At 36.8% G+C, this 26,459-nt stretch overlaps 1 protein-coding gene across 3 annotated transcripts in view; it reads right to left on the reverse strand.

The window, feature by feature from the left end:
- MGAT4A (alpha-1,3-mannosyl-glycoprotein 4-beta-N-acetylglucosaminyltransferase A) overlaps positions 1-26,459 on the reverse strand; it is a 130,200-nt gene that overhangs the window by 41,518 nt on the left and 62,223 nt on the right. For all 3 annotated transcript variants that reach the window (XM_069072969.1, XM_069072971.1, XM_069072970.1), the window contains exons 5-6: positions 10,718-10,851; positions 1,406-1,452 (exon numbers count right to left, since the gene is read on the reverse strand). In XM_069072969.1, the coding sequence (XP_068929070.1) occupies positions 1,406-1,452; positions 10,718-10,851 (181 nt within the window). The remainder of the gene's footprint in view (positions 1-1,405; positions 1,453-10,717; positions 10,852-26,459) is intronic.

Here is a 26,459-nt window from a genome sequence, read left to right on the forward strand (position 1 = left end):
CTGAAAGCTCGCCGTCACGTTAATGGCTCAGCTTTCAATATCTTACACCGCAACGCCTTCCGCTTCCCTTCTACCTTGATTAGAGGGCTGGAGAGTGGAAAACTAAAATCATTCCAAAGCCCTCCTTTATAAAGGACTACGAACTGTTGTTATTCAGTTCTTTCAGTCTTGTCTAACTCTTCATGACCCCATTTGGGGTTTTCTTAGCAAAGATACTGGAGTGGCTTGATTTCCTTTTCCAGTTCATTTTACAGATGAAAAAAAACTGAGGTGAGCAGGGTTAGGTGACTTGCCCAGGATCACACAGCTTGTGAGTGTCTAAGGGTAAATTTAAACTCAAGAAGATTCTAGGCCTGGTACTCTATCCATTGTGTCTCCTAGTTGAACCCCCAAAAATATTGCAGTGGTTTGCCATTTCCTTTTCCTGTAGATTGAGGCAAACAGAGGTCAAGTAACTTTCCCAGTTACTTGGCAGTATACAAACACACAGCTAGTGAGTTTCTGAGGTTGGATTTGAACTAAGGTCTTGCACACTCCAGGCTCAGCACTCGACCTACCGAGCCATCTACTTTACAGCTAACTATCCACTTTCCATCAGCAGCTCTGCTTGGTTTGTGCTCCATGGAGCTTCACACCCCCTCTTCCACCCACTCCCTTTCCCCGGTCCCACCTGCTTCCTTCTATGTGTTGTCTTCCTCCATTAGATTGTTACAATCTACTAGATTGTAAGTTCTTTGAGGGCAAGGTCTATCTTTTTCTTATGTGTATTCTCAGTGCTTGTCACACTGCTTGGCACACAGCAGGCTCTTAATGTTTACTGAATCGAAAATGTTTTACTGAATACCAATGTACCTTTATAAAGGCAAGTGGACAAAATCTGAATGGGCAAGACATGGGATTGAGGGAAGAGGTGGAATTCTCTAGGTATCATGGCTTTTAGAATTAAAAATTGTTGCTGACAGCTCGATATATAAGGAACCTTAAGATTTGCTATTTACAGGCCCTCTTCTGTATATGTGTCCTAGATTGTCTTATGGGCATATGAACTACTTCCTAGTAACTTCAGATAAATTACATGAAGTTTAACATTATGTTTTGAACTTCATCAAGAAAGATACTACAGGGGCGGCTAGGTGGCCCAGTGAGTAAAGCGCTGGCCCCGGAGTCAGGAGGACCCAAGTTCGGTTCCAGCCTCAGACACTTAACACCCACACACAAAATAAACTAGCCATGTAACCTTGGGCAAGTTACTTAACCCCAACTGTACTCCAAAAGGCCAAAAAAAAAAAAAGAAAGATACTACATAAAAGATGGACTATTTTATATTTTCTTTGAGTAGAAAAGGTCAACAGACAATGAGACGTAATTAAAATATCATCTAATTCTTTAATTAGGAATAACTTACTCTTTCTCCAGAATGGCTACAACACTGTGTACATAATCTAGATCCGTCTGAAAAATTAAAAAAAAAATTTTTAGTCATGTTCATGTTCTTAGATATTTACCACTATATACAATGAGATGAGAGATAACATAGCATAGTGGACAGAGAGGTGGCTGGTCTTAGAGTCAAGGAGGACTTGCCTTCCTTTTCCCCTCCCCCTCATACCCTTCTCTATCCCCTCAGATGACTCACAGATCTATTTCTCTAACCCGTGTCTATCTCCTGAGCTTCATTCACTCGCACATCACCCAGTGACAACTTAACATCTCCCACGTCTCAAATATAATGTACCCAAAATAAAACTCATTAACTTTCCACCTCCCCTTCCACCACCATGACCCCTCTTCTGTTCTGTCAAAGGTGCTATCCTTCCAGGGTCCAAAATCAATAACCCGAGTAATACAATTCTTCTCAGCTCCTCACTGCCCATCACCACATATATCCAATCGTTTAGCAAATCTCACCATTGTCTACCCCTAGAGCATCGCTCTCATCAGTCACATTCTCACTACTCTCAAAGTCACCTGGACTAACCCAAGGCTCTCCCCACTCCACAGCAAGTCGATAACAGCTGCCAAAGCGATTTTCCTTAAGTGCAGACAGACCTGACCATGCTACTCTGCTACTGAATGAACTCCAATGGCTCCCTAATAAATTCCCCTCTCTGGTTTTTAAAGCCCTTCACAATGTGGCCCAAACTTGTCTCTCCATTTTCACTGCATAATAGTCCCCTTGTTTCACTTGATGGTCCACCCAAATTGATCTTTCTTTTCTTCCTACATGGCACCTCATCTTCTGTGCCTTTGCCTTTGCACCACCCATCCCCCAAGTGTGCAAGGCATGCCCTCCTCACCTCTGCCTCACAAGCCTTCCCGATTCCACTGACCTTCTATTTTGTGTTTATTCTGCATATATTTATAAAAAGCGCTCTAAAAAATTTTTGTTCAGTTCTAGGCTTTAACAGCTTGTTATTAAATATACACATTCAGTTTAATAGCTTAAAGCTGCACTAAGACTTTTAGGATATATGGTATGAGTATATAGAGAATAATATTACCTGTCCTCTTAGAACATAAACTCCTTGAAGAAAGGGGTTTTTTTGTTTGTATCTTAGGTGTGAAACAGTGTCTGGCACCGCACCTACTAGGCACTTAACTACTTGCTAATTGCGACATTAATTTACTCTTTAAAGAACAAAGCCTGAACAGAGCAGCCTAGAGCTCAGAGTCAGAACCAAGCTGATCAAGAGAACTAAGTAGTGCCCTAGCCCTGTCAACTGCTGTTTAGAAGCAATGGGGGGCGGGGCCAGAGATTTTTCTCATGCCGTTCTGTAAACTGTTGACATATAAATGGGTATGAGAAACACCTGTTTTTAGCAACTATGGTTTTATTGTATGAGACATCACTTGTAGACACTCCCCTCAACCCACTCAGAGAATCCTCACATCACTCCCTAAAGTCTCCTAGAATGCCACATGAGTCAGTATTTCTTTTTACCATCTTCTTTTGACCATATGTATTAGTAACCTGGTTAAAAGTCAAATCCAAAATAAGAAATTTATAAATAAATACAAACTTTAAATTATATAATAGTTGCCTTTTTAATCTAATAACTAACAAGGACTTTGAATAATCAATACTGAATGTTAACTGAAGGACCTAGAAATTCAAGCATATAACAATCAATATATGTGGTCACCAAATATGATATGTCTTAATGAAAGACAAAAAGGGGAATCCCTAAAATTCTAAATTTATTCTCAAAATGTTGATTCATCTGTTTTTGTGCCGCCATGGGAAATCCTGCCATTTCCTGACATACATACAACAAAAACCAAATTCTGTATTATTCTGTACCCTTATACTTAAGCAGGATAATTAATATGCAAGGGAGGGAGCAGAAGACAAATGCCCATCATTCAATATAGGAAATATTTCCAGCAGACAGTGAAATAAAACAACTTAAAAATAGCTGGTATCTTGTTTAATGTACTAAACACGCCAATATTTTGCTATGTTCTAGGAGGCAGTCACCAAAAACATACCATTATACCATCTTCCTGAAATTAATAATTCCTTGGGAGCAAATCAATCAAGAAATTATTTGTTAATGTATACCACAAGCCCTGATGGTCCAACTCAAATGCTATCTCCTTTGTGAAGCCAATTTTTATCAGCCCTTTTAGCAATAATCTCTTCAGGTCACATATATATGCCTTGAATATAGCAAGTGCCTTTGGACAGGACTGGATTAGATTTTGCTTTACACCTCTCTAATTTATCAAAGAATATCATGTATTATAGTTATTTTTTGTGTTGAATTCCCTTGCTAAAGCACTCTAAAGGAAGGGATTGGTGGTTAAACTCTATTTTCTGCGAGTGTCTACCATAATGATCTGCATATAATTTATAAATGTTTGCTAGATAAATGAAAAGGAGGTGGGAACATGCTAGAACCATTGTGGCAGTACAATCAACATAATTTGATGATTAATTAGATATGAGAGGAAAGAATCAAAGATGAGTCTGTGGTTTGGAGAAAGAGTCATGCCAGTAACAGAGAAGTCAAAATTAATAACTGGTCTACAAGTCAAGGTATTTAAGGCAAGGGAGAAGAAGCAATGGCAGGAAATACCCTGGTGGTGATGTGAGTCTGAAAACAAAGAGAATGTAGGAATATTCAGAGAGAGATTTAGGAGTTAAGCGCATAAGGATGAGAGTTCAAGCCTAGGCCTCAACAAGCAAGAGAGTGCTAATAGACAAATAATAAATAAGTGAGAACGATCCCTTGGGGGAAAAAAAAAGCATAGAGCACCAGCCCTAGAGGCAGAATGACTTGAGTTCAAATATGGCCTCAGATACTTACTGGCTATGTGACCTTGGGCGAGTCACTTAACCCTGATTGACTCCACCTTCCCCCCCACCCCCCTAAGCAAAATTTAGAGTATCTCTTAGGTCCAATGTAACCCAACAGCCTACAGATTCCACACCAATAATATTATACAATGACAACCAGTGTTTGTCATTTTGCACAATGATGTGTATAATGGTTACCCTTCACCCAACATAAGATACTAAAATGATTTTGGAATCATCAAAATAAATTAGGCTTAATAGAATTTTAGTGTTAAGGATGTCTTCTGTTATCCAAATTCTTGCATTTGGATAACTCATGTGGATATATATACTTGTATGTGTGATTTATGTATACACACCCATACACACCATAAAAGGAAATATTTGGGGGATTTTGAGACCTAAATTAAAATTGTGAATCTGCTACTTGCCAGGTATATGATTTCCAGTAAGACATTTCACTTTATCTAGGTTTTCTCATCTGTACAGATGGGGACAGCACTTGTAACACACCTCACAGGTCTACTGTGAGGAGGCACTTTGTAAACCTGCAAGTTGTATAGAAATGGAGGTTATTTTCAGAATATTCCAGTGATCAAAACACTCCCTTCCCTAAAATATTCTGGATAAATGGAAGCTCAATGTATTTCATTAGCTGACTGATGCTACAGAGGCAACAGTGATGGCCCCAAAGCAGAGGTCTAAGTGACTCCCATATTCAAACTGCAGTAGCTCCTTATTGCTTCAAGGTTCAAACACATCCTTCTTTGTTTGACTTTTAGAGTCCTTCATCCAAACGAGCTACCTGCAATCCATCACATATGGTATTCCATCTCCCACCTCTGTGCCTCTGAACAAGCTACTCCCCTCCCCACCATAGCAGGTGGTGCCCTCCCTTCTTGCCTCTACTCCCTAAAAGCCTTCTTCAAAGCTCAATTCAAGCCATACTTTCTACATGAGGCTGCTCTTAATTTCCCCCATGCCTGGTACGTCCCCTCCGCTCCTGACGTCACCTTGCATTTATTGTATACGTATTTTGTATTTCCATGCACATTTTGTATATTGTTATTTTCTCCCAATAGAACAACCACTTTCAGAGCAGGGACCATTTTCTTTTCTTTTCCTATATGCCCAGTGCCTAGCATAGTGCCCGGATCACAGCAGATATTTAATAAATGCTTACTGCTCAATTTATTTACTGCCTGGATAAAAAGTTTAAATTTAATTTTAAAAAGTATTTAAATGCATGATGTTTCTTAAAGGATAATAATTTCAGCATAATCACATAGGACTTATTCACTTAAGAACTAATTTTGCAAATAGTAACACTTAATTAGTAATATCAATTAGTAATACTTAATTCCTGCCCTTGTTATTTTAATTCATAGATTATACAGTAATATTTGTCAAGAAAAGAGATCTTTGTAGAGAAATTATCTCATGCTAGATAGGTAACTGCCCCAAAGTCAACTTAGTGTTTGGGAACAGTTAATTGAAATGCAAAATTAAGATCCTATCACTTCTAAATATACAGATTTTGTTCACGTTTGATTATATTTTGTGGTAAAGGTGTTCTCTATGCTGTGCACTAAGTAAAGAAAAGAAGTATGATGACTTGTGCTGGAAATGTCAGGCATATACATTACATGAGTGAACACAGCACATTTTTTCAGAATTATTCCACTGGGATAATTTAATTTAGACATCTTTTTTTAAAATGTGCTGGTTTTTGCTCAATTTTGTTTACAAAAAGAAAAATTTCAATTGCTAAAAACATTATGCTCATTATAAAAATATATAATGCCTCCCAAATGAATGCCTTCTATAATAAATCACAGAAAGTTAATTGAGTGTTTTAAGAAATAAAACCAGAAAGTGGAGGTTGGTTCCTATGCACGAAAAACAAATACTACAAAAGAACTTTCTAGCATCAGATGAAAAAAGAATCTAAAATAAATCATGCATAATTTTAATTTAGCATCTTGATTGATGACAGCAGTGGAAACATATGCTACTAATGTGTATACTTAATCAACTCTTCCTAATATGAATTTCTATTCAATCAGCAACAGGAACAGGAAGCATTAGAATGGATAATACTAGATCAGATGATTAAAAGGAGATTTTCTACTTTCCTTATGAACAGAATGACATCTAAATCCTAGCAAAAAATAAACAAACAAACAAATAAATGAAAAGATCAGTAAGTAATAAAATGGATTGAGGGCGCCTGGACATCATGTAGTGAATAGAGCTCTGGACCTAGAGTCAGGAAGACCTGAGTTCAAATATGATCTCAGATAAGCTGTATGACCCTGGGCAAGCCACTTTACCTGTCTGTCCTGTTTATCCACTAGAGAAGGAAATGGCAAACCACTAGAGGACCTTGCCAAGAAAACCCCATGGACAGGATGGGCCACTGGGTCACAGAGAGTCAGACACAACCAAGTGACTGAAGAATAACAAATAAAATGGAAAGCAGTCACCAAAGAGTTCTCTGAATGACAAAGCTGGCAGACCCCTCAGCCCCACAATCGATGTCTGCCTCATAAGTCAGTGCCTTTTGATTATCATCTTACATCATTAGGTCAGCATGATAAAAAAAAAAAAAAGGCAAAATAATACTACCCACTGAGAAGTCAAATAAGTTTTTGGATAGAGGTTTGGCTGTGGCTGCTTTCAGTAATTCCTGTGTTGTAATAACAATCTCTACAAGCAGGATATCAGGTGCTCTGGCTAAGCTCCCAGTCATAGCCCAGCTCACTCTGTTAGCTGTCATTTTATGAGAGGCTCAAGCCCCCGAAGGCTGCTAAACTCATACTGTCAGTTTTTAAAGAAAACAATTCCCTTCACTGTTTCAAACACATTCCGTTTTCTTCCTTCCCATTACCCAGGCCTTACTCTCAGCTCGTTTTTACTAAGGGCAGCACTCTTCTTCGAGTTATTCAGGTGTATAACTTCAGAGTCACATCCACAGGCGCAGGGTCTTGTCAGTTCCGCTTCCACAAAGCACTTTCCAACGATCCCCACCTCCCCCCTCTCATGACCACTACCTTAGTTCAGGGCCTGATAATCGCTTACTTGGACCACCAACAGCTTCAAGATTGGGGCATCCTATTCTCCTGCTTCCCCCTTTGTTCTGCATACAGCTGCCAAACTGAGACTTTTAAATTGTAAGTCTGACTCTATCACTCTCTCATTCAAGATGCTCCAGCTGGTCGACTGATGCTTGTAGCATAAGACAGAAATGCATTTATTTGACATTTAAAGCCCTTCACAGTCTACCCAAAACCTAATCATACACTACTCCCCTTCACCCACTCGATGTTCCAGACAAAATGGCCAATTTATTGTTCCTTCAACAAATTATGTCTCTTACCCTTCAGAACATATATCTTAAACAGACATTACAAACAGATAATGAGTTGAGCCCAGACTCAGACTGAAAAAGAAAAGTGGGCTGGACTGCTTCCAAAAATTTCAGAGTTCTTTTAATGACCACAAACTTCTTTCAGAAACAAAGGCCTACCTTTTTAACTGCAATATTCTATGAGTATTGTTGTATGACTACAAGACTCCAAAGAATTAAACATGACTGAATATGGCTACAGAGAGGTTCCTGGTGACTGTCAGCAGGCTGAAACACGTAATAAAGAAATTTCACGAGAACTAGAGTAAAGGATGCCATCAGTAAAACTGATGTTTAAAAATGGACTGGTCCATATGGCGAGGGATAACTGGCCAATGGGCCATTTGCTTCATTCTTTGCAATGTCAGGAGAAAGCCAGAAAAGCCCTAGCATACTGGGCAGACTCTCCAAAGCAAACTTATGGTAAAACACGGGACAAGAATTATGTTGATGTCACTCCCTCAAGGACTTCTTCCTGACAACAAAGAAAAACACTCTAGCAAAATAAACTGCCACTCCTAGAGTTTCCTACCTCTTTAGAGCAGAAAAGGAAGTATTTTTCATCATGTGTTCCCTAGGGGCATTCATTCTGAGCTCAGCTACCTTTAAGTACTGTTTCTGCTAACATCATTTTAATGACCATGTAATACGGTTCTCTTATTTCTGCTTATTTCATAATGCATCAGATCACACAAGTCCTCTAATTTCTCAAGTCCTTGTAATCACAATTTCTTTTTGTTTGTTTTTTGCTTGGGGGGGGGCAATTGGGGTTAAGTGACTTGCCCAAGGTCACACGGCTAGTTTTTTGTGTTAAGTCTCTGAGGCCGAATTTGAGCTCAGGTCCTCCTGACTCCAGGGCCGGTGCTCTATTCACTGTGCCACCTAGTTGCCCTGTAATCACAATTTCTTATGGTACTACTACAATTCATTCAGGCATTCCAGAATTTATAGGCACCCACTTAGTTTTCCAGGTTGGTTTGTTTGTCATTGCAACTGCTGTTACAAATATTTTGGAATAAATGTTCTGTCTCTGATTTTGGGATATAACCCAGTAGTGAATAGAGAGGTTAGATCAAAAGCTATGAAGACTGTAGTGACATCAAACAACTTCAAATTATTTTCCAGAATGAATGGATCAAATCATAGCTCCACAAACAGTATATAAATTGTCTGTCTTTTCATACAGCTTAATGTCACCATTTTTGTCTTAGCATATTTGCCAATTTGCTGACCTTGAGGTGAAATTTCAGAGGTTTTCAAATTCGTAATTCTCATACTTAATAATGTAGAGTAATATTCAGGCAATTGATACCAATGTATAAAAATAAAGGCTAATCTCCAAAAGATAAGTGGTCAAAGAATAAGAAAGGCCATTCTCAAAAGGAGAAACTGCAAATTAACAACAATACAAAAATGTTCCAAATCATCAGTAAGTAAAGAAACACAAAATAAAACAGCTCTGAGGTTCTATCAACCATTAGATTGACAAAAATGAGGAAAAGAGAAAAATGACAATTGAGAAGTAATGAGAAGATGGACACAACATGCACTGCTGGTGAAACTACTGATTAACACTCTGTAAAACTGGTGTAACCTATACCCCAAAAGTTATCAAACTATATCATTTAACTTGATACTACTACTGGGCATATAACTCAAAGAAGTCTGAATACCCCTTCTTGAATTCATTAACTGCTTTGGAAAGTATAGTTCATACACAACCTTAATAAATTTTTACCACCATCAAAAGCAGCTAATAGGAATCAATGCTTATTAGTTACTTATAATTATGTAATCATTTAAATATGAAAGAATTAGGCTAAGATTAACACATTTGAGGCACTACAAGGAAGACTCTATTTTGGTGATTTCGAATATTAAAGAGCTGAAACAATTCTGTAGATTTTTTTTAGATATACATATCTTCATGCCATAAGAAATATGCTCATACTATTTTAAATACTGAAATTCCATGTAGGAATGTAAACAAATAACAACTGAGTAAAAATTTGCTCAAGAAGTCTTTCTCAAGTTGGAGGAAAAATGCTAGGCAAAGTAAAGAAGATAACTAAGATAGTTGCTTCCAATAATAAGATGTTTATTTCTCTCTCTTTCTTGATAACAATGAACTGACTCAGGTGGGGAGGGAGAATGAAGAAGGCTCAATCAAATTCCAAGCTACACCTCTTACATTAGGCTACAAATATCTGAACAAAACAGGAGGGCCAAGAATTAAATCCTAGGGATGGCAGTACAGAATTTAATACTGAAAAGAACTTGAGAAGTCATTAAGCTCAAATCCCTCATTTACTACCTGTGTGATACCAGGGAGATCATTTGACCACTCTGGGCTTGAGTTCCCAAATCTTTAAAGTGAGATGATTTTCTCAGTGACCTCTACAATCACCTCCAGCTCTAAGGAGATGACCCTATAAGATAAAGAAATTGTAGCTCACTGAACTCCAAACTCTATAATATTACCCTCCTACAGGCAGCTGGTGATGCAATACAGAGAGCTGAGTCTGGAGTTAGGGAGACCTGAGTTCAAATCTAATCTCAGATATCAACTAGCAGTTTGACTATGGGCAAATCTTTTGACTTGTGTCTGCCCCAATTTCCTTACATGAGGATTGTAATAGCACCTCTCTCTCAAATGCTGTTAGGAGATGTTTCTAAAGTGCTGAGCACAGCGCCTAGCTCATAGTAAACGCATGATAAATACTTGTTTCTTTCCTAAGATGCTTGAAAGCAGCGCCGTTTGTAGGTTTAAATGGTAAGCCCCACTTAAACCAGGGCTGAGGAAGAGACTGAGGAAAATGTAACTACACTGTTTTCCTTAACACTGTCCTGAGTAAAATATTACTTACCCCTAATGTATGTCATTTAAAGTACTAATTATAAAAGTATATTCAGTCCTGGCTTTAAAGTCTACACCACAAGTGAAAATGTGATATAAAGAGTCAGAAACAATATAAAAATATAAAAACGATAAAAAGTTAAATAATTACCTCTCCTATGTAAACTACTATAATACAGTCCAACATCTCTTCAGGAGATAACTTATCAATAAGAGAATGAAGAGTTTCTACAAGGTAAGACTTTACTTTTCTCTTCACTGTGGGAATTCCCATTACTATTGAAACTGAAAAATACAAATAAAAAAACAAAAAACAATAATTTAGTAATTAGTGTAAAACTCACAAGGGCAAATTAGAAAAATCATATTTTTCAATATGTCCATTTCATAAAAGTTACTCTCATTTTTGTGTAGCAGTATCACGTAAAATATAAATGAAATAAACAATGGATTAAAGTAACAATAAGTGTCAGAGAACAAATATTTAAAGATTGCATTACATCCCATTTAACACAATTATTTTAAATATTACTTGGACATAAAACCAAAAATAATTATACTGCTAAACAAGTAATAAAATCTTATTAGTGCATTAGACATAATATTCAAATTACAGTAACACATAAGCATTATGTAGTGCAACAAAGTCTAAGGATACAAGACCATAAGCTACCAGGTTGTTAAGAAACGGATTTATATCATTTAAATAACTAAATAAATACTAATTGACATTATTAGTGTTAGTGCAAGGAATATATCATTTTTCATTTTTGTGTTCCCAGCATTTAGAAGCATAAAACACATAGTTAAATGTATGCTAAACTGAACAGTTGCAAAGGAAAAAAATCTCACATTTTAAATTATTTCGAATGATTTTTTGCTTCTATCATTCATATACAAGAAAATATGTAACAACACTTGACAAATGGAATTCAACAGTATTTGTAAAAACACTTTCCTTAATTATATATGATAGCTTACTACTGACACTATAAAAACTTAATCAAGTTAGCTATCAAATTTTTGAAAAAAACAAGTAGCTGTTATAGAAAGAATAATTTTAGGCTGTGCTTACTCTCACAACTAACTCAGAATAATTTCCAGAAAACAGTCACCTTGAAAAACATTTTAGAAACATCTATTTAAAAGAAAATATAAAATCTTAGCTAATTAAGAAATTACTTAATCTCTAAAGTTGACTAAAGGAAGAAAACTCTGATGCATTTTGAGAGGTAAATTTAATATAACTTAGTTCTTACTCTCTAAAACTAATTTTCAGATCAGTGAAAAAACACACATAAAGAGAAAAAAGGAGAGCCCTCATACAGAGTACATTTTTTCCTAGTCCTTCCATACCCAACCTATCCCATCATAATATAAGAGCAAAGTTTTAAGAGTAGGAATAGCTATGGGGTGGCCAGGTAGCACAGTGAGTAAGAGCACCGGCCCCAGAGTTGGGATGACCTGGGATTGAATCCAGGCTCAGACACTTAGCACCCACCCAGAAACACCTGGCCGTATAACCTTGAGCAGGTTACATAAGCCCAATTGCTTAAAAAAAAAAGAGTAGGAATAAGTGAAAGAAATTTTAGAGTTTACCTAATTTATCCCACCTATAAAAGCATAAATTCTATCAAGAGTATCTTTAACAAGACCATTTATCTGCCTAAACACCTCAAGTAATGAGGACTACAGGACAGAGGCAAGACTCACTACGTTAAATGCCAGACAAATCCATTTTTGGACAGACCTAAAGAGCTAGAAAGTTGTTGTGGTTTTTTTTTTTAACAACGATCAAAAATCCATCCTCCTATAATTCCTACGCGCTCTCCAGGGTCAAGGAGACACTGACAGCCCTTTAAGATATTGGATGTTAGTAATTATGTTCCTCTAATACATTTTATCTTCTCCAGGGTATACAGCTTCAAAACATTTTCCAACTCATTTTCATACGGCATAGTTCATCAAACCTCACAGCAGCTTATGCCTTCAAGTCCCTTCACCACCCTTTTTTAACCCACCTCTGGATGTGCTTTAGTTCAGAAAAGTCAATTCTATGATAATATCCAGAACCAACCAAATCTAACATTATACTTTTTTTACTTCAGCCACAAATTCTATTGGCTTCCTGATTTCCACCTCACACCACTGATTCATATAAAGCTTACCACCACTAAGACTCCCAGTGCTATTAAACAAACTACTGTCTACTTATGCAATCCCCATGTTTACCAAGTTTCCTCTTATCTGATTCAGGTCCAGACTGTTGAGATATAATTCAATTCTATAAGCACTGATGTAAGGGATACAAAGAGAAAGATAAACAATCCCTTCACTCAAGAAACTCAGATTCCAAAGAAAAGCAAAATATGACAAAGGAAAAACAAATACACACAAAGTAAATGTAAAGAATTTGAGGGATGTAAAGAGAGCGAATAAGAAGAACCTTTGTTAGGAGGTGGTACTTAAGGAGAGCCGGAAAGGGAACCAGAAATTCCACACTGTAGAAAACACATTACATTGGGGGCCGCTAGGTGGCATAGTGAATAGAGCACCAGCCCTGGAGTCAGGAGGACCTGAGTTCAAATGTGGCCTCAGACACTTGACACAATTACTAGCCACATGACTTTGGGCAAGTCACTTAACCTCAACTGCCCTCTGTAATGGAAATGCAAATTTAAAGATCTTCCCTGCCCCTAGGCTAAAGTGCACCTGGAGCCTGGGGTGAGAGGCTTGTTTTTCAGTGATACTTCTTGATTGGCCAGTGAGTCAATAAGGTTGTTACATTCTCTGAGCCAGGAGAAGGCTATATAAGCCCTGATGTGTAGCTTTGTTTTGAGGGCTCACTTTGAGAAGTGTTCTGTGATTTGATGTGGATTCTGGGAAGCCGTTGTCCAGAGCCCCCCGGCTTTGAAAAACTCAGATGTTGATTTGGTATGGATGTAATGGTTGGACAGTTTGGAAAGCTGTCTATTTGATCTGTTTCTGTCTTGATAATTCTGTCTGTGTACTTTGAAGTTCGGGGTGCTGACCTTTTCCCCTGAACAAGGTAAATGATATATGTCTGACTGATTAAAGTAAGCTTGTTAACCCATTTTGAGTTGCTTTCCTTTAACAAAGCAGATCTAAGAACCTGTATTGGCAGCAAACCCTGAGGACGCTTGGGGTGCTTGCTTCTATACCCTCCAAAGAGAAAAAAAAAGCACACTGCAGTGATAGGGCACTGACAGCTACCATAATAACACGGCGTCAGGAAATGGAATGTCATGTATGGGGAACAGCAAACAGAATGAGTTAGATGAAATATAATGTAAATGAGGAAAACAACGTGAAATCCATCCAGAAGGATAAACTGAAGTCAGTCTCTCAAAGAGTTTAAATACTGAAAGACAAGTTTGTATGTTATCTTAAGGGGCAACAGAGTGCTAATGAAGTTTCTTCATTACAATAACAATGAGGTCAGACCTTCAGTTTAGGAATATCAATTTTGAATATATATAGAGAAAGGATACCAAGAGGGAGGGTAACATGAAGCAAGTAGACTAAATTAGGAATCTATTGCAAGAATCAAAATGACTAGATTACAAATGCTTATAAATGAATGGTTATGCAAAAAAAATGTTAAGTAGGTAGAATTCATTAAGACTTAACAACTGACTAGGTATGGGAAATGGCTGAGTAAAAGTAAAGAATCAAAGATAGAAATAAGGCAATGTAGGGGGAAATACACAGAATTCTGTTTTCAACACATTGAATTTGAGAAATCTTCAGGACATTCAGTTAGAAATGTTCGACAGTCGGTTGGTGATATAAAGTTCAGGAGAACACGACAGGACAGGTAGCTTTAGAATTATTCTCCATAGAAATGGTTATGAAGCCCATGAGAACTGATATAATCAAGAAAGATAATTTAAAAAGCAAAGAGGCCCAAGACAATGCTTCTATGTATAGTCACATAGGAGTGGACCACAGAGAATGGTTTAACAAAGGACATTGAGAAGAAGAAATTAGAGATGAATTAGGAGAGAGCAGTGTCACAAAAACTCTAAGAGGTCACTGAATTTAGCAGTTATGAGATTACTGGTACCTTTAGAGAAGGAAATTTCAGTTGAATATTGGGGTACAAATAAGTTTGCAAGGTATGAAGAAGTGAAATGAAGTAAGGAAATGAATGCAATTGGTATAGATGATTCTTGCTAAAAGTATTGTTGTGGATGAGAGAAGAGATATATAAAGATAGCTTGAGTTGGAATCAAATGAATGTTTTTTTTTAAAGATGGGAGAGACCAACATATATGTAAAAAGAAAGGAGATAGTGGATAAGAAAAGATTAAACATAAGAAAAAGTAAGGTAATGAACAGTGATTTGGTAGACTTAAAATTGTAAGAGACCTCTGAAGTCATTGTAGTCCAACTCCTTCATTTTTTTCCTTTTTTTTAAATTAATTTGCTTGTTTCCTTTTAGTTTACAGGATTCAATTCCACAATTCCTTGAGTTTCACATTTTGTCCCCCTCCCTCCCCTCCTCCCCCATGGTGGCTTATAGTCAAGTATAGGATCTGTAAATACTTTCACATTATACATTAGTCAGGTTATAAGGACGGATTGTACCAGCTGGAATGAAAAATGGTAAAGAGGACATAAAACCAAATAAGAGAAGGAAAAAGATCAGGTATTTTGCTTCCACCTGAATATAAACTTAGTTCTTTCTAGTTCTTTCTCTGGATGCACATATTTCTCTCCATCATGAGTCTTTTGGGATTGACTTATAGCACTGCATTTCCTTCAGTTTTTTAGAGGAGGGAAAGTGAGGCCTAGTCAGGTAAGGTGATTTGCCTTAAGGCAGGGGTGAGGAACCTGTACCCTGGAGGCCACATAGGGCTCTCTAGGTCTTCCAATATCCTATGACTGAATCCAAACTTCACAGAATAAATTCTCTTAATAAAAGGATTTGTTCTATAAAACTTGGACTCAGTCAAAAGGCCGCACCCAAGGACCTAGAAGGCCACAGGTTCCCCACCCTTACTGCCCACCATGCAGTTAAAAAAAAAAAAAGAATAGCTCACATTTATACAGTACTTTAAAGTTTTATGCAAGGAGTGATGGGACCAGTACATGCCATGGTCGTTCCCTCCTCCCACAACAAAGACTAAGTTAGTTTTCCCCTAAAAGGAAACAAGGCTGTCCCTGAGACTTCACTGGTCAGTGGCTCAGACTCAAGTTAGGCCTCCTTCAACAGCTTCCAGGAAATCTCTAACTGTACGGTCTTCCTGTCCCCCTAAAGGCACAAAAAGGCCTTTACATGGAGTCAGGGCCTTCTGCCTTGGCAGATCTCCCAAGCCCTCCTGAGTCTACACATTCTGCTCTTCTGACAAGATGTGTTTCTAAATGGAGACAAGGGGAAGAATCATATCTATCTAAGTGTTGGACCTAAATTGTTGAAAATCCTTCGGATGCCAGAGTTTAGCAAACCTCTCTCTGTTAATTACTGAATGAACTGCAAGACTTTTATTTTGTCCCAACACCAAACCTAAATTGATCGAGTACCTGGCAGTGGCAGGCCTATCCCAATACAATTCGTTCTTACAACAGCACTATGATTTTGATATTATAAATCATATCCCCATTTTGTAGATGAGGAAACTAAGATTCTGTGTGACTAAGTGACTTAATCTAAAATCATAAGCTAATAAGGTATCCAGCAGATCCCAGCAGAAATAGTTTCTACTGTTATTACAAAATTTATAAATAGACCAAATGAAATAACATGGATACAAAGTACTTCGCAAACAGTAAAATGCTAATAAAATCCTCACTATAAAATTATTATTAGATATTTGCCTAATCTCCTCCCATTTCTTATTTGTCTATGGAACATAAGGTTTTAGATGCTTTACTGCTCTCATAAAAGTTTCAGTACTCTCTTAAAGAGATGGGCAATTTTCCTCTTCAAATTTTTTTTTCAGTTTTGTGTCACATAGTGCATATTACCTAAAAACTGACATTTTCTACCTTTATTCTGTTCATTATACACAGTATTAGGAATATGGAGGAGTTGATTTGCAAGAAATAAGTCAGTCTTATTTTGTTAATTTTTTCCAAATTAGCCTCTTAAAAGTCTACTAGGGACTATTATTAAATATTCCTGTTTAGCATCAACAAAATTATTATCATATTCATTAGACCTTTTTTTTTTACTACTTAATAAAACAAGTTAGATATAGCCTAACTCAAAGACTGTAACAAACATTCTCAATGATTACTCCTCAATAGATAAAAATTTGCTGTTCAAAACTGCTTTTTTACTCTAGCAAACTGTTCTTAACTAAGTGAATTAGAAGTAATTTGGTAAATACTAAAACACAAAAAAAAAATTGAAATTTTGTCAGATCAGGTCAAAGAAACTAGTGAGAGGTTTAATAAAATTAGAATCACTTAAAAAGAAATGGGCAATATATTTTATAAAAACAATCTTCAGTCTGGGGCAGAACTTGGCTGAACTAATTTTAAATAATCTTCAATAAGCAAATTGTAAATCTACAGAACAAAAATAAAACTATAAATTACTGGAAATTTAGGCATCTTTGCATTTCAGTATTCCCATGAGAATAAACTACTTCACTTTAGAACCCATTCAATCCAATTTTCCCAAAGCAATCTAGATAGATCTCTTTCTCCTGTTCCAATATGGCTCTAGTTCATTGTCCATCTATAGCATTCATTGAAGATATATTTACTAGTGGCCTAACTCAATGTGATAGCCATACAAATGAATAAAAAAAATTGGATAACATGTATTTGTCACCTATTTTGTTTTCTAGTTTAGACAGTCAAATCACTTTCAAATCTATTATACCCTGCATCCTCTTATATCTCTATTCTTTAACCAATACTAGACAGTTTGGATTGCTGCTGCTTTGTAATATAGTCTGACGTCTGAAAGTGGTATTCCTTCTTCCTTACTTCTTTTCATCATTTCCCTTGATATTCTAGATCTTTTGTCTTTCAAAATGAATTTTATTTCTTCAAGGAGTACTCTGCAACTGTGTCTATACAAGTATTTCACGTGTATTGGTAGGTAAATTTGCAGATACTTTACACATTTTTTAATTATTTGGAATGAGTGTCCTTTCTATTTTTATTTCCTTATATCCACTAGCTATTCCTAAAATCTGGCTGTCCACTGATGACACAGCCTCGCTAGCAATTTTGTAGAAAAGTATACAGTACTTTTCTAATATTGGTTTCCTTACTAATTCTGCTCAGCTCATTAACTGAAGTAGGAGAGGGGGATTTCTCCTTGCTCCACATTGCCCTTTCTAAATTCTCCACCTACTTTCATCACTCAGTAACCTCTCATGCTATTCACATCTACCACCCAATTAAAACCCTGCCAATGATTGTCGACAGACCTCCAGGTCACTACCTTCATCAATGAATTTGGTACATGGCTCACGAATAGAAAAAAACAGAAAAAAATCTCCAACTGCTATCCTCATACTAAGGGACTTCAATACATAGATTCTTTCTCAAACACCTTATAACCACTCAATTCCTCAACCTACACACTTCCCATGACCTACTCCTCTCTTCAGTCTGATACACACACAAAAATGGTCATGCCCTTAATCTCGCTATCACCCACAAACTTCCACATTGAAGAATCCAAGAATTCCCTTATCCAAACATAATCTATTGGCTTTTCACCTCTCCCCTTACCTTCATTTATAAACCATAATCTTCCTTCACATTGTGACCTCATCCAGGTGAGAGCATGGGCATGCTGCAACTTCTGTCCTGTACTCTATTCTCTATTCTTTACACATCCTCTGTGATCTCATGAGGTCCCACAAAATCAGCTACCAATTTTATGCATATGACTCCTAAATATACATCTCTAACCTATGTCTCCAGAGCTCAACTTCTGTTTATGCAGATAGATGGCTGCTAAATCTCTCCAGAGGGATCACAAAATGAAGGGAAGAATAACAAATGGGAGAGGAGATCAAAGGTGAGCAGAAGAGAACCAGTGGGAATGGGACCACCTTAAAAGAAAATAAGCTAAAACAGCTGAAGGAACACTTTACTATGTTTATAGTAGAAGAAGAAAAAACTTATCACATTAAAAAAAATCAATATTAGAGACAAATGGACGAAAACAGAAACGTAACTCTTAACTTTAAATGTGAATGGATCAAACAACCCAATAAAATGAAAAAGACTGATAGATTGGATAAGAAAACACTCTACAACTACCTGCTGCTTAAAAGAAATACATTTAAAGAAGACATGATAAAATAAAACTGAAGAAATAGAAAAAAAAATATACTATCCTTCAAGTGACTCCAACATGGCAAGAACTGCTACAATCATGTTGACAAAGCAAAACAAACATTCAAAAAATAAAACAGCATAAACAAGAAAATAATGGTGAAAAGCATCACAGACAACAAACCAATATTAGTAACAAAATTTTATGTTCTGAATGCCTTAGCATACAAATTCATAAATGAAATCTTAAGTGAGCCACAAGAAGATAAAGTAACACAATAGTGACAGGAGACTTCAGTATCTGTGTTTTGGATTAGTCAAACAGAAAGATAAACAAAGAAAAATAAAGAACTGAATAAACAGTTGGAGAAACTAGAGTTAAAAGACTTATAATGACTATTATTGATATGTTTTGCCTGACTACACATATATAATCTATATGGAACTGCTTGCCTTCTCAATGAATGGGGGTGGGGAGTGAGGAAGGAGAGAATTTGGAATCAATTCAAAATTTTAAAAACAAATGTTAAAAAATTGTTGTTTACATGTAACTGGGGAAAAATTAAATGCTAAAAAAAAAGACACAGCATTTTCTAAATGGAACAGCAAAAGAATATATATATTTCTCAATACCCCATGGAATTCTTAAAAAACTGACCATGCATTAGGGCACAGAGATACTACAAACAAATGTAAAAAAGCAAAAATATGGTCCTTTATAGACCATAACACAATAAAAATAATCCTAACTTCAGGGAACACAAACAAAAGACACTAACCCATATGGAGATAGTAATCAACAGTGTAAAAGGTTACAGACACAAAGAAGAGAATTAGGACTGAGAAAAGGCCATTGGATTTGGCAAATAAGACATGCTGGGTAACTATAGGATAACAGTTCCAGTGGAATGATAAAGTTGAAAAGTTAGATTGTAAGAGGTTAAGAACAGAGTTAGAGGAAAATGAAGACACCTATTGTAAATAGTCTTTTCCAAGAGATTAGCTACAAAGGAAAGAAAAGATACAGGATGAAAGTATAAAAAGAAGGATCAAGTGAAGCTTTCATCAGGACAGGGAAGCTTGGAATGAGCCAACAGACTAGAATGTTGGATGAATCAAGATTGCATTTAACTTCATTAAACTGCAAGTCTCACATAAACTACTTAAATAAAAGATTGGACAACCAGAGTTTGACAGTAGTTTATCTTAAAAAGAGCTTGGTGTTTTATTGGACTGTAAATACAATACGATGTGATACATAATAAGCCAAGAAAATAACTTAATATTAGGTTTCATTTAGAGACCATATATTCAGGGATGGTAGAAGTTACTGGCTTAATAAATCAGAGAAAGGCTTGGAGAGAAAAGATACCCAGGAGCAATGGTCTGAGGGACCAGTGAGGGTGGAGGGGGAATACGCTTAGGCAGCGGATCACTAAACATCTTGGGGACCTTAAGTATCTGCACCACAGGGGACCGTCACGCCTCTGCTGCATCAATGGTAAGGTTGATTTGATTTCATTATCAGACCCTGAACAAAGAGAGGAAAGAAGTGAGAAGTGTGTGCAGACAGCCAGCAGAATCCCCCCATCCGTCCTCTGATTGATCCTGGTGTGCTCTTCCCTAGGCCGACCCAGGGCGTCACTGACCTCTGACCTGGCCATTAGGTAGGACTCAGGATTGGTTATCCTGATGCTCTTTGTCCTCCACACCAATCACCCCTACAGGACCAGTCCTCCTTTCCACCCCCCCATTGCCCTGCATTTGCATTCTGGAGGAAGTCATGTAAACACGAGTGAGCCCTGGTGTAAAGCTGACTTGGCCAAGGAATGGAGGATAGGCACCTCAAACATGTGTTTCATTCCTTCTTAATCAGACCACAGAACACTTCCAGCCTCTTCCCTGATTATCAGGTAGAGTCAGACGCTGGTCACCACCTCCGCATGTATGGCCCCTACCTTTATTCAGAAATTAGATAATCCAATCCACATCACCATTGATACTTGGAAGGATGTGACCATTTACTGTTAGGGTTCTATTCGCAATTCCTATATTCTGTAATATATTCTATGTTCCTACATGACTGCCTAAGCCCAAGATCCACCATCATTGTCAGGACCATCTTTCTTATTTCCCTTTTCCATTCTATTCTATCCTTCCATTGAGTCCTCTGGAAACTTTGTTCAATTGTTAACAAACTATCTTTCATAGCATACCTGTGTCCTTTCCCAGTATAAATCATTCTGTCCATATTTTGTATGTAATTTTCTATGTACATGTTGTTCATTCACTCCCCATAAAATGGTGTTATTTTCCCACCTTGAGGGAGTACTAGTATCAAAATTATGTTCTATAACCACAGGTTCTCTAAAAAGGCATGAAACTTGAACTTTCTGATTCCCACATAATTTGGGGGGATGTGGGGGTTGGGAGGTAAAAGAGTCTAGATCTGCAAATTCACTGGTAAAGAGAATCCCCAGTGAAGATACAACTTCTACCAGAATTCTGCTTGGCAACTTACAGTTTTAGAAAGTTGTCTGGGGCACAAGGAGATTCTTGCCCAGAGTCACAGAGCCAATATACGCTTTCAATGTAACTTCTGAAGCTCTTTTTTTTTAGCTAAATTATTTTTACAAATACCAAAATAGAAAATTTCTTCATATAAAGAATATAAAAAGAAGACTCCATATAATAACAGGAATCTCTATTTTATACCACTTAAATATATAATATATACATTATTTTCAAAACTTATGCTTATATTCTGATTTCTTCTGAATTTACTTCTGTTCTTTTTGTGTATTTAAAAAAAAATTAGTGACCCTCTTTTTTTTTTTTGGTGTCATTATACTCTACTGACCTACCAAATAAAAACCAAGAGAAAGATAAAGAATGAAAATCTTTGCTTTTTAAATATATTTTATTTACTTTGTTAAATATTTTCCAATTACATTAAAAAAAATTTTAACATTCATTTTTTAAAAAAATGTTGAGGTCTAAATTCTCTCCGTCCCTATTAACCCTTCTCCACTCACTGAGAAGATAAGCAATATGAAGTCAATTATATATGTGAACTCTAGCAAAACATATGTGTATGTTAGCCACGCTGCAAAAGAAAACACACACATAAAAGAACAAGAAAGAAAGTGAAAAAAGCATGTTTCAGTTTGCCCTCAGAGCTCAGTGGTTGTCTCTCTCTCTCTCTCTCTCTCTGGAGGTACACAACACTTTTTATCATGGATCCTCTGAAATTGCCGTAGTTCACTGCTTTGATTAGAGTAGCTACTCTAAGCCTTCTACAGTTGATCACTGTTACAACATTGCTTGTTGTTGTGTACAATGTTCTCATGATTCTACTCACTTCACTCACTTTCTATGAGTTCATGAAAAATTTCCCAGGTTTTTCTGAAACCATCCCCCTTGTCGTTTCTTATAACACAATAGTATTCCATCACAATTTGTTCACAACAGTGCATTAGTGTCCTAATTTTAAAGAAAACTCTGTATCTGATAAGCATAGTCAAGCAAAATGAATCAACCAAAAGACCATGTCCAAAAAATGTGTTTTTATGTACCTTACATCTATCACTTCTCTATCAGAAGATGGGTAGAATGTCTTCTGAAATCATATCTAGTCATTGCACTCACTGATCACAGAATATGTCTTCTAAAGGTCTTTCTTTATAATGTTGCTGCCTTTGTATAAGTTGTTTTCTTGATCTCTTCACTATGTATCAATTCATATTACTCAGGGTTCTCTTTAAATGTCTCTTGTCCTTTCCTGCAGTGCTATATTTCACAATATACATATATTACAATTTATTCAGCCATTCCTTAACTAAAAGGAAATCTAAGACATTGCTTTAGACTCTAGTTCTTTGCTTTTTTCCCTTCCCTTTTACTTTTATTTTTTTTTTTTAAGCAATCGGGGTCAAGTAACTTGCTCAAGGTTACACGGCCAGTTATTTCTGGGTGTGGTGCTAAGTATCAGAGCCCAGATTTGATCCCCAGGTCATTCCGAAACTGGAGCCGGTGCACTCTTACTCACTGAGCCACCTGGCCGCCCCCAAGCAATTGGGGTTAAGTAACTTGCTCAAGGTTACACAGCCTGGTGTTTCTGGGTGGGTGCTGTGTCTGAGCCCGGATTCAATCCCCAGGTCATCCCGACACTGGAGCCGGTGCTGTTACTCACTGTGCTACTTGGCCGCCCCTTTCCCTTCCCTTTTAACTACTCCTTCAGGTTCAGTATGCTTATTTTGCTTATGATTGTATTTATTCTCCCTTTTAAATACCCCTCCATCCCCGTTTATCTACATTTCGGGATACTGTATTCCAAAATCTCTTTTCATTTAATGTAGAAGCTTCCAGGTCTTGTGTGATCCTGACTTGTTTCTTGGTACTTGAACTGCTTCTTTCTGTGTGCTAGTAATTATTTCTTCTTTGATGTGGAAGCTTTGAATTTTTATTATAATAATACTGGGGCTTTTTCTTACATAGGTCCATTTAAAACGTGGATTCTTTCTATCTTTAACACTGCCCTCTGCTTCTAATAGTTTTAAATAATCTTCATTTATGATTTGTTGAAATATAGCATCCAGGCTTCTTTTTTTTTTTTAATGTAGTTTTCAAGGAGTCCAATGATTCTTAAGTTATCTCTCTTTAAACTGTTTCCAGGTAGTTGTTTTTGATACTCAGTATCTTACACTATCTTTTTTTTAAATATTTTTAAATATTTCATTCTGCTTCATGGAGTCATTGATTTCTGTTTGACCTACTCTAATTTTCAAGTCCATTTCTTGGGGAAGAAAGTCCTTTTTTTAAGAGTTCATTTCTTTGAGCAGCTACATGGTGTGGTGAATAGAGCACCATCCCTGGAGTCAGTGGGACCTGAGTTCAAATCTGGCCTCAGACACTTGAGACACTTACTAGTAGTGTGTACTTAGGCAAATCACTTAACCCCAATTGCCTTGCCTTCCCCCCTCCAAAAAAATTACATAAAAAAAGTCCACTTCTAGTTGTTTTCTCTTCTTCCACTAACTGACCTTTCCAATTATTTCCTCCAAAGTTCTTACTTTATTTTTAACAATCACTTCCTCTGTTTCTTCTAGATATTCTTGTAGAAAACCCATTTTCCCTTTGAACCTCTGTTTATAGTTGCTAATGAGTTAGTACTCACCCCTACTAAGTGTTTTGTTTACTCATCTTTCCTGCTATTGGTACTGAATTAGGACTTTGTGCCATGGTCAGGCTCTGCCTTTCACTTTGCTTTTGGGTGAAGTGACAGACTGCATAATCTTGCCCTGTATCCCTTGGTTTCTTATCCCTATTTCTTTCTCCTAGGATTTTTCGGAATCAGAGAATTTGATCTTCAAGATCCTTCCTGGCATTTCAGGAAAAAAGTTTTGGGGATCTGGGAGTCCATGAGGCTGGATTGTCCCAATCTAAAAGTTGTATATCAAGCCAGTTTTGCACCACTCTGGGCATTATCCATTGTAACTACCTGTTACTTATTTGCAAAGGCCATACCCTGCGGCTTTTTCAGAGGAGATCTTTCCTCTTGCTATATCCAGATAGAGAGTCTTGCAGGCTTCAAGTGATCTGTGGTCATAATGGGAAGAATTGGCACAGGTTTTTACTGGGGATGTCAAGCCTTTTCCTAGTGTCCACAAACTTCTGACATATTTTTTATGCTATTCAGAGATGGAAGAAGTCACTTATTGTAATTTCAATGAAATTCTTGATTATTTTTGGTCTGGTGAAAATTGAGGGTTTGGTTGGAATACTTTCCTTTTGAAATAGTCACAGGTCTCATAAGTGGAAAAATAAGTAAATATAATGGACGTTACAAAGGCTATATATAATTTGTTTAAATGACATTCTCATAAGCTAAAAACATATCGGTTCAATGATACAACTACTGACTTGCTAGAGCTACTTATCCACAGGGCAATAATAAACTATTCAGAAGCAAAACGAAGAAAGAGATATAGAAGTTAGTCCTGAAGCTTTTAGTACTTAATATTTTTACCTATTATGAAGGAACAGAACTTACTGCAAAATCAAGAAACTCTAGGTTGAAGCTGTGGTAGCACCAATATCCTAAGCCCCATTCCTTCCCCATCCACATGCAAGGCAGACAAATTTTTTATTAAAAGACACTGAAACTCTCAATATTTGAAAGTTTCAGGGAAGAAGAATTTAGGCCACCATTCAAGGACAAAAGAAGCTAGGGCTAGGGGCGGCTAGATGGCACAGTGAATAGAGCACCGGCCCTGGAGTCAGGAGGACCTGAGTTCAAATCTAGCGTCAGACATTTAACACAAAACTAGCCGTGTGACCTTGGGGCACTTCACTTAACCACAACTGCCCTACCTTGCCCCCTCCAAGAAAAAAAACATTAAAAAAAGAAGAAGCTAGGGCTACACCCATGCTATGATCACAGACTAAAAGCATGAACTTCACTAGGAAGCTAGGCTCAAATGAATCAATACCCTATAAAAAACATCTCTCTCCCCATTCTAAATGTTCTTTTTATTCTCTAAGTAAATCTCCTTTGGTTAAGTAATATGGATTAAGACTTATCTAATTTCTTCCCAATTTCAGACCTAAACTACCAGGGAACTAGCCTGAGACAAACATAGTTTACCAAACGAGCTTCTCTTTTAATATCTCCTGGCTATTTCACTCTCACCAAGCCATTTAACTTCTCAAGGTCTCCAGCAACTAAGACTAGAAATTAGAGACTATAGTTGCTGGTCTTGGCAGGTAAAGGAAATTTCTTTACTAGAAGTTCCCTATAGCTTCTCCCCCAAAATGATCTGGGGAGAGAGAGACAGAGACAGAGAGATACCAAAGGTATAAAAAAAAAAAAATCACAGGACTTCATTGAGATATGTTTAACTTCACGTTCAGGACACAAAAATTTAGGAATTCTATGTTCCAGGTGAAAAAAATTAGAATATCCCCAGTAAAACAGACACCATTATGTCAGGATTGAAAACATGTTTTAAAGTGGGAAGAGAACTTAAGTGACCTCAGTAGATGAGAGGCCTGACAAAAAAAACAAACAGGATAAAACTGAATAGAGGTAAATATAAAGTAACTAAACATTCCTTCAAGACAGGCTTTGTTTCTTGTTTTGACTTTTGTATCTTCACTGCCTTTGACACAATGGGTGATTCATCAATTTTTGTGGCATTGAAAACAGTATATATCTCTGAATAAGAAACAAATAGTAAGACTGAAGATACAGTATAAGAGAGAAATAATTAAGAGACATTAGCCACAAATAAATGGAAGCAACAGTAATCATATTTTCCAAAAAGTGAACATGGATTCAAGAGCTAAAAATTAACCCTTCTCGTCATGATTAGATTTTTGTTAAAATAATATATCCCAAGTTTATTTTTACATTTTGAAAAGAAATGGTGAAGTTGAAGATGTAGAGAAAATTAATTAAAATAATGAAAGGAATGAAAAATAAATTGGATAAAAGGGAGAACAGCTATCAAAGGACATACAGTTGTTTAAGTAAAGCAATGAACGCTCCTAAAAACTGTTTTTTAGTATGTGGAGTTTTTAGAGATAAAAACTGATTGCTTTTATAACTCCACAGAAAAGTA

Source organism: Petaurus breviceps, unplaced genomic scaffold, assembly GCF_028583685.1.
Source record: "Petaurus breviceps papuanus isolate PSGF00001 unplaced genomic scaffold, PetGlider_PUasm1.0 90849, whole genome shotgun sequence".
Lineage (NCBI taxonomy): Eukaryota > Metazoa > Chordata > Mammalia > Diprotodontia > Petauridae > Petaurus > Petaurus breviceps.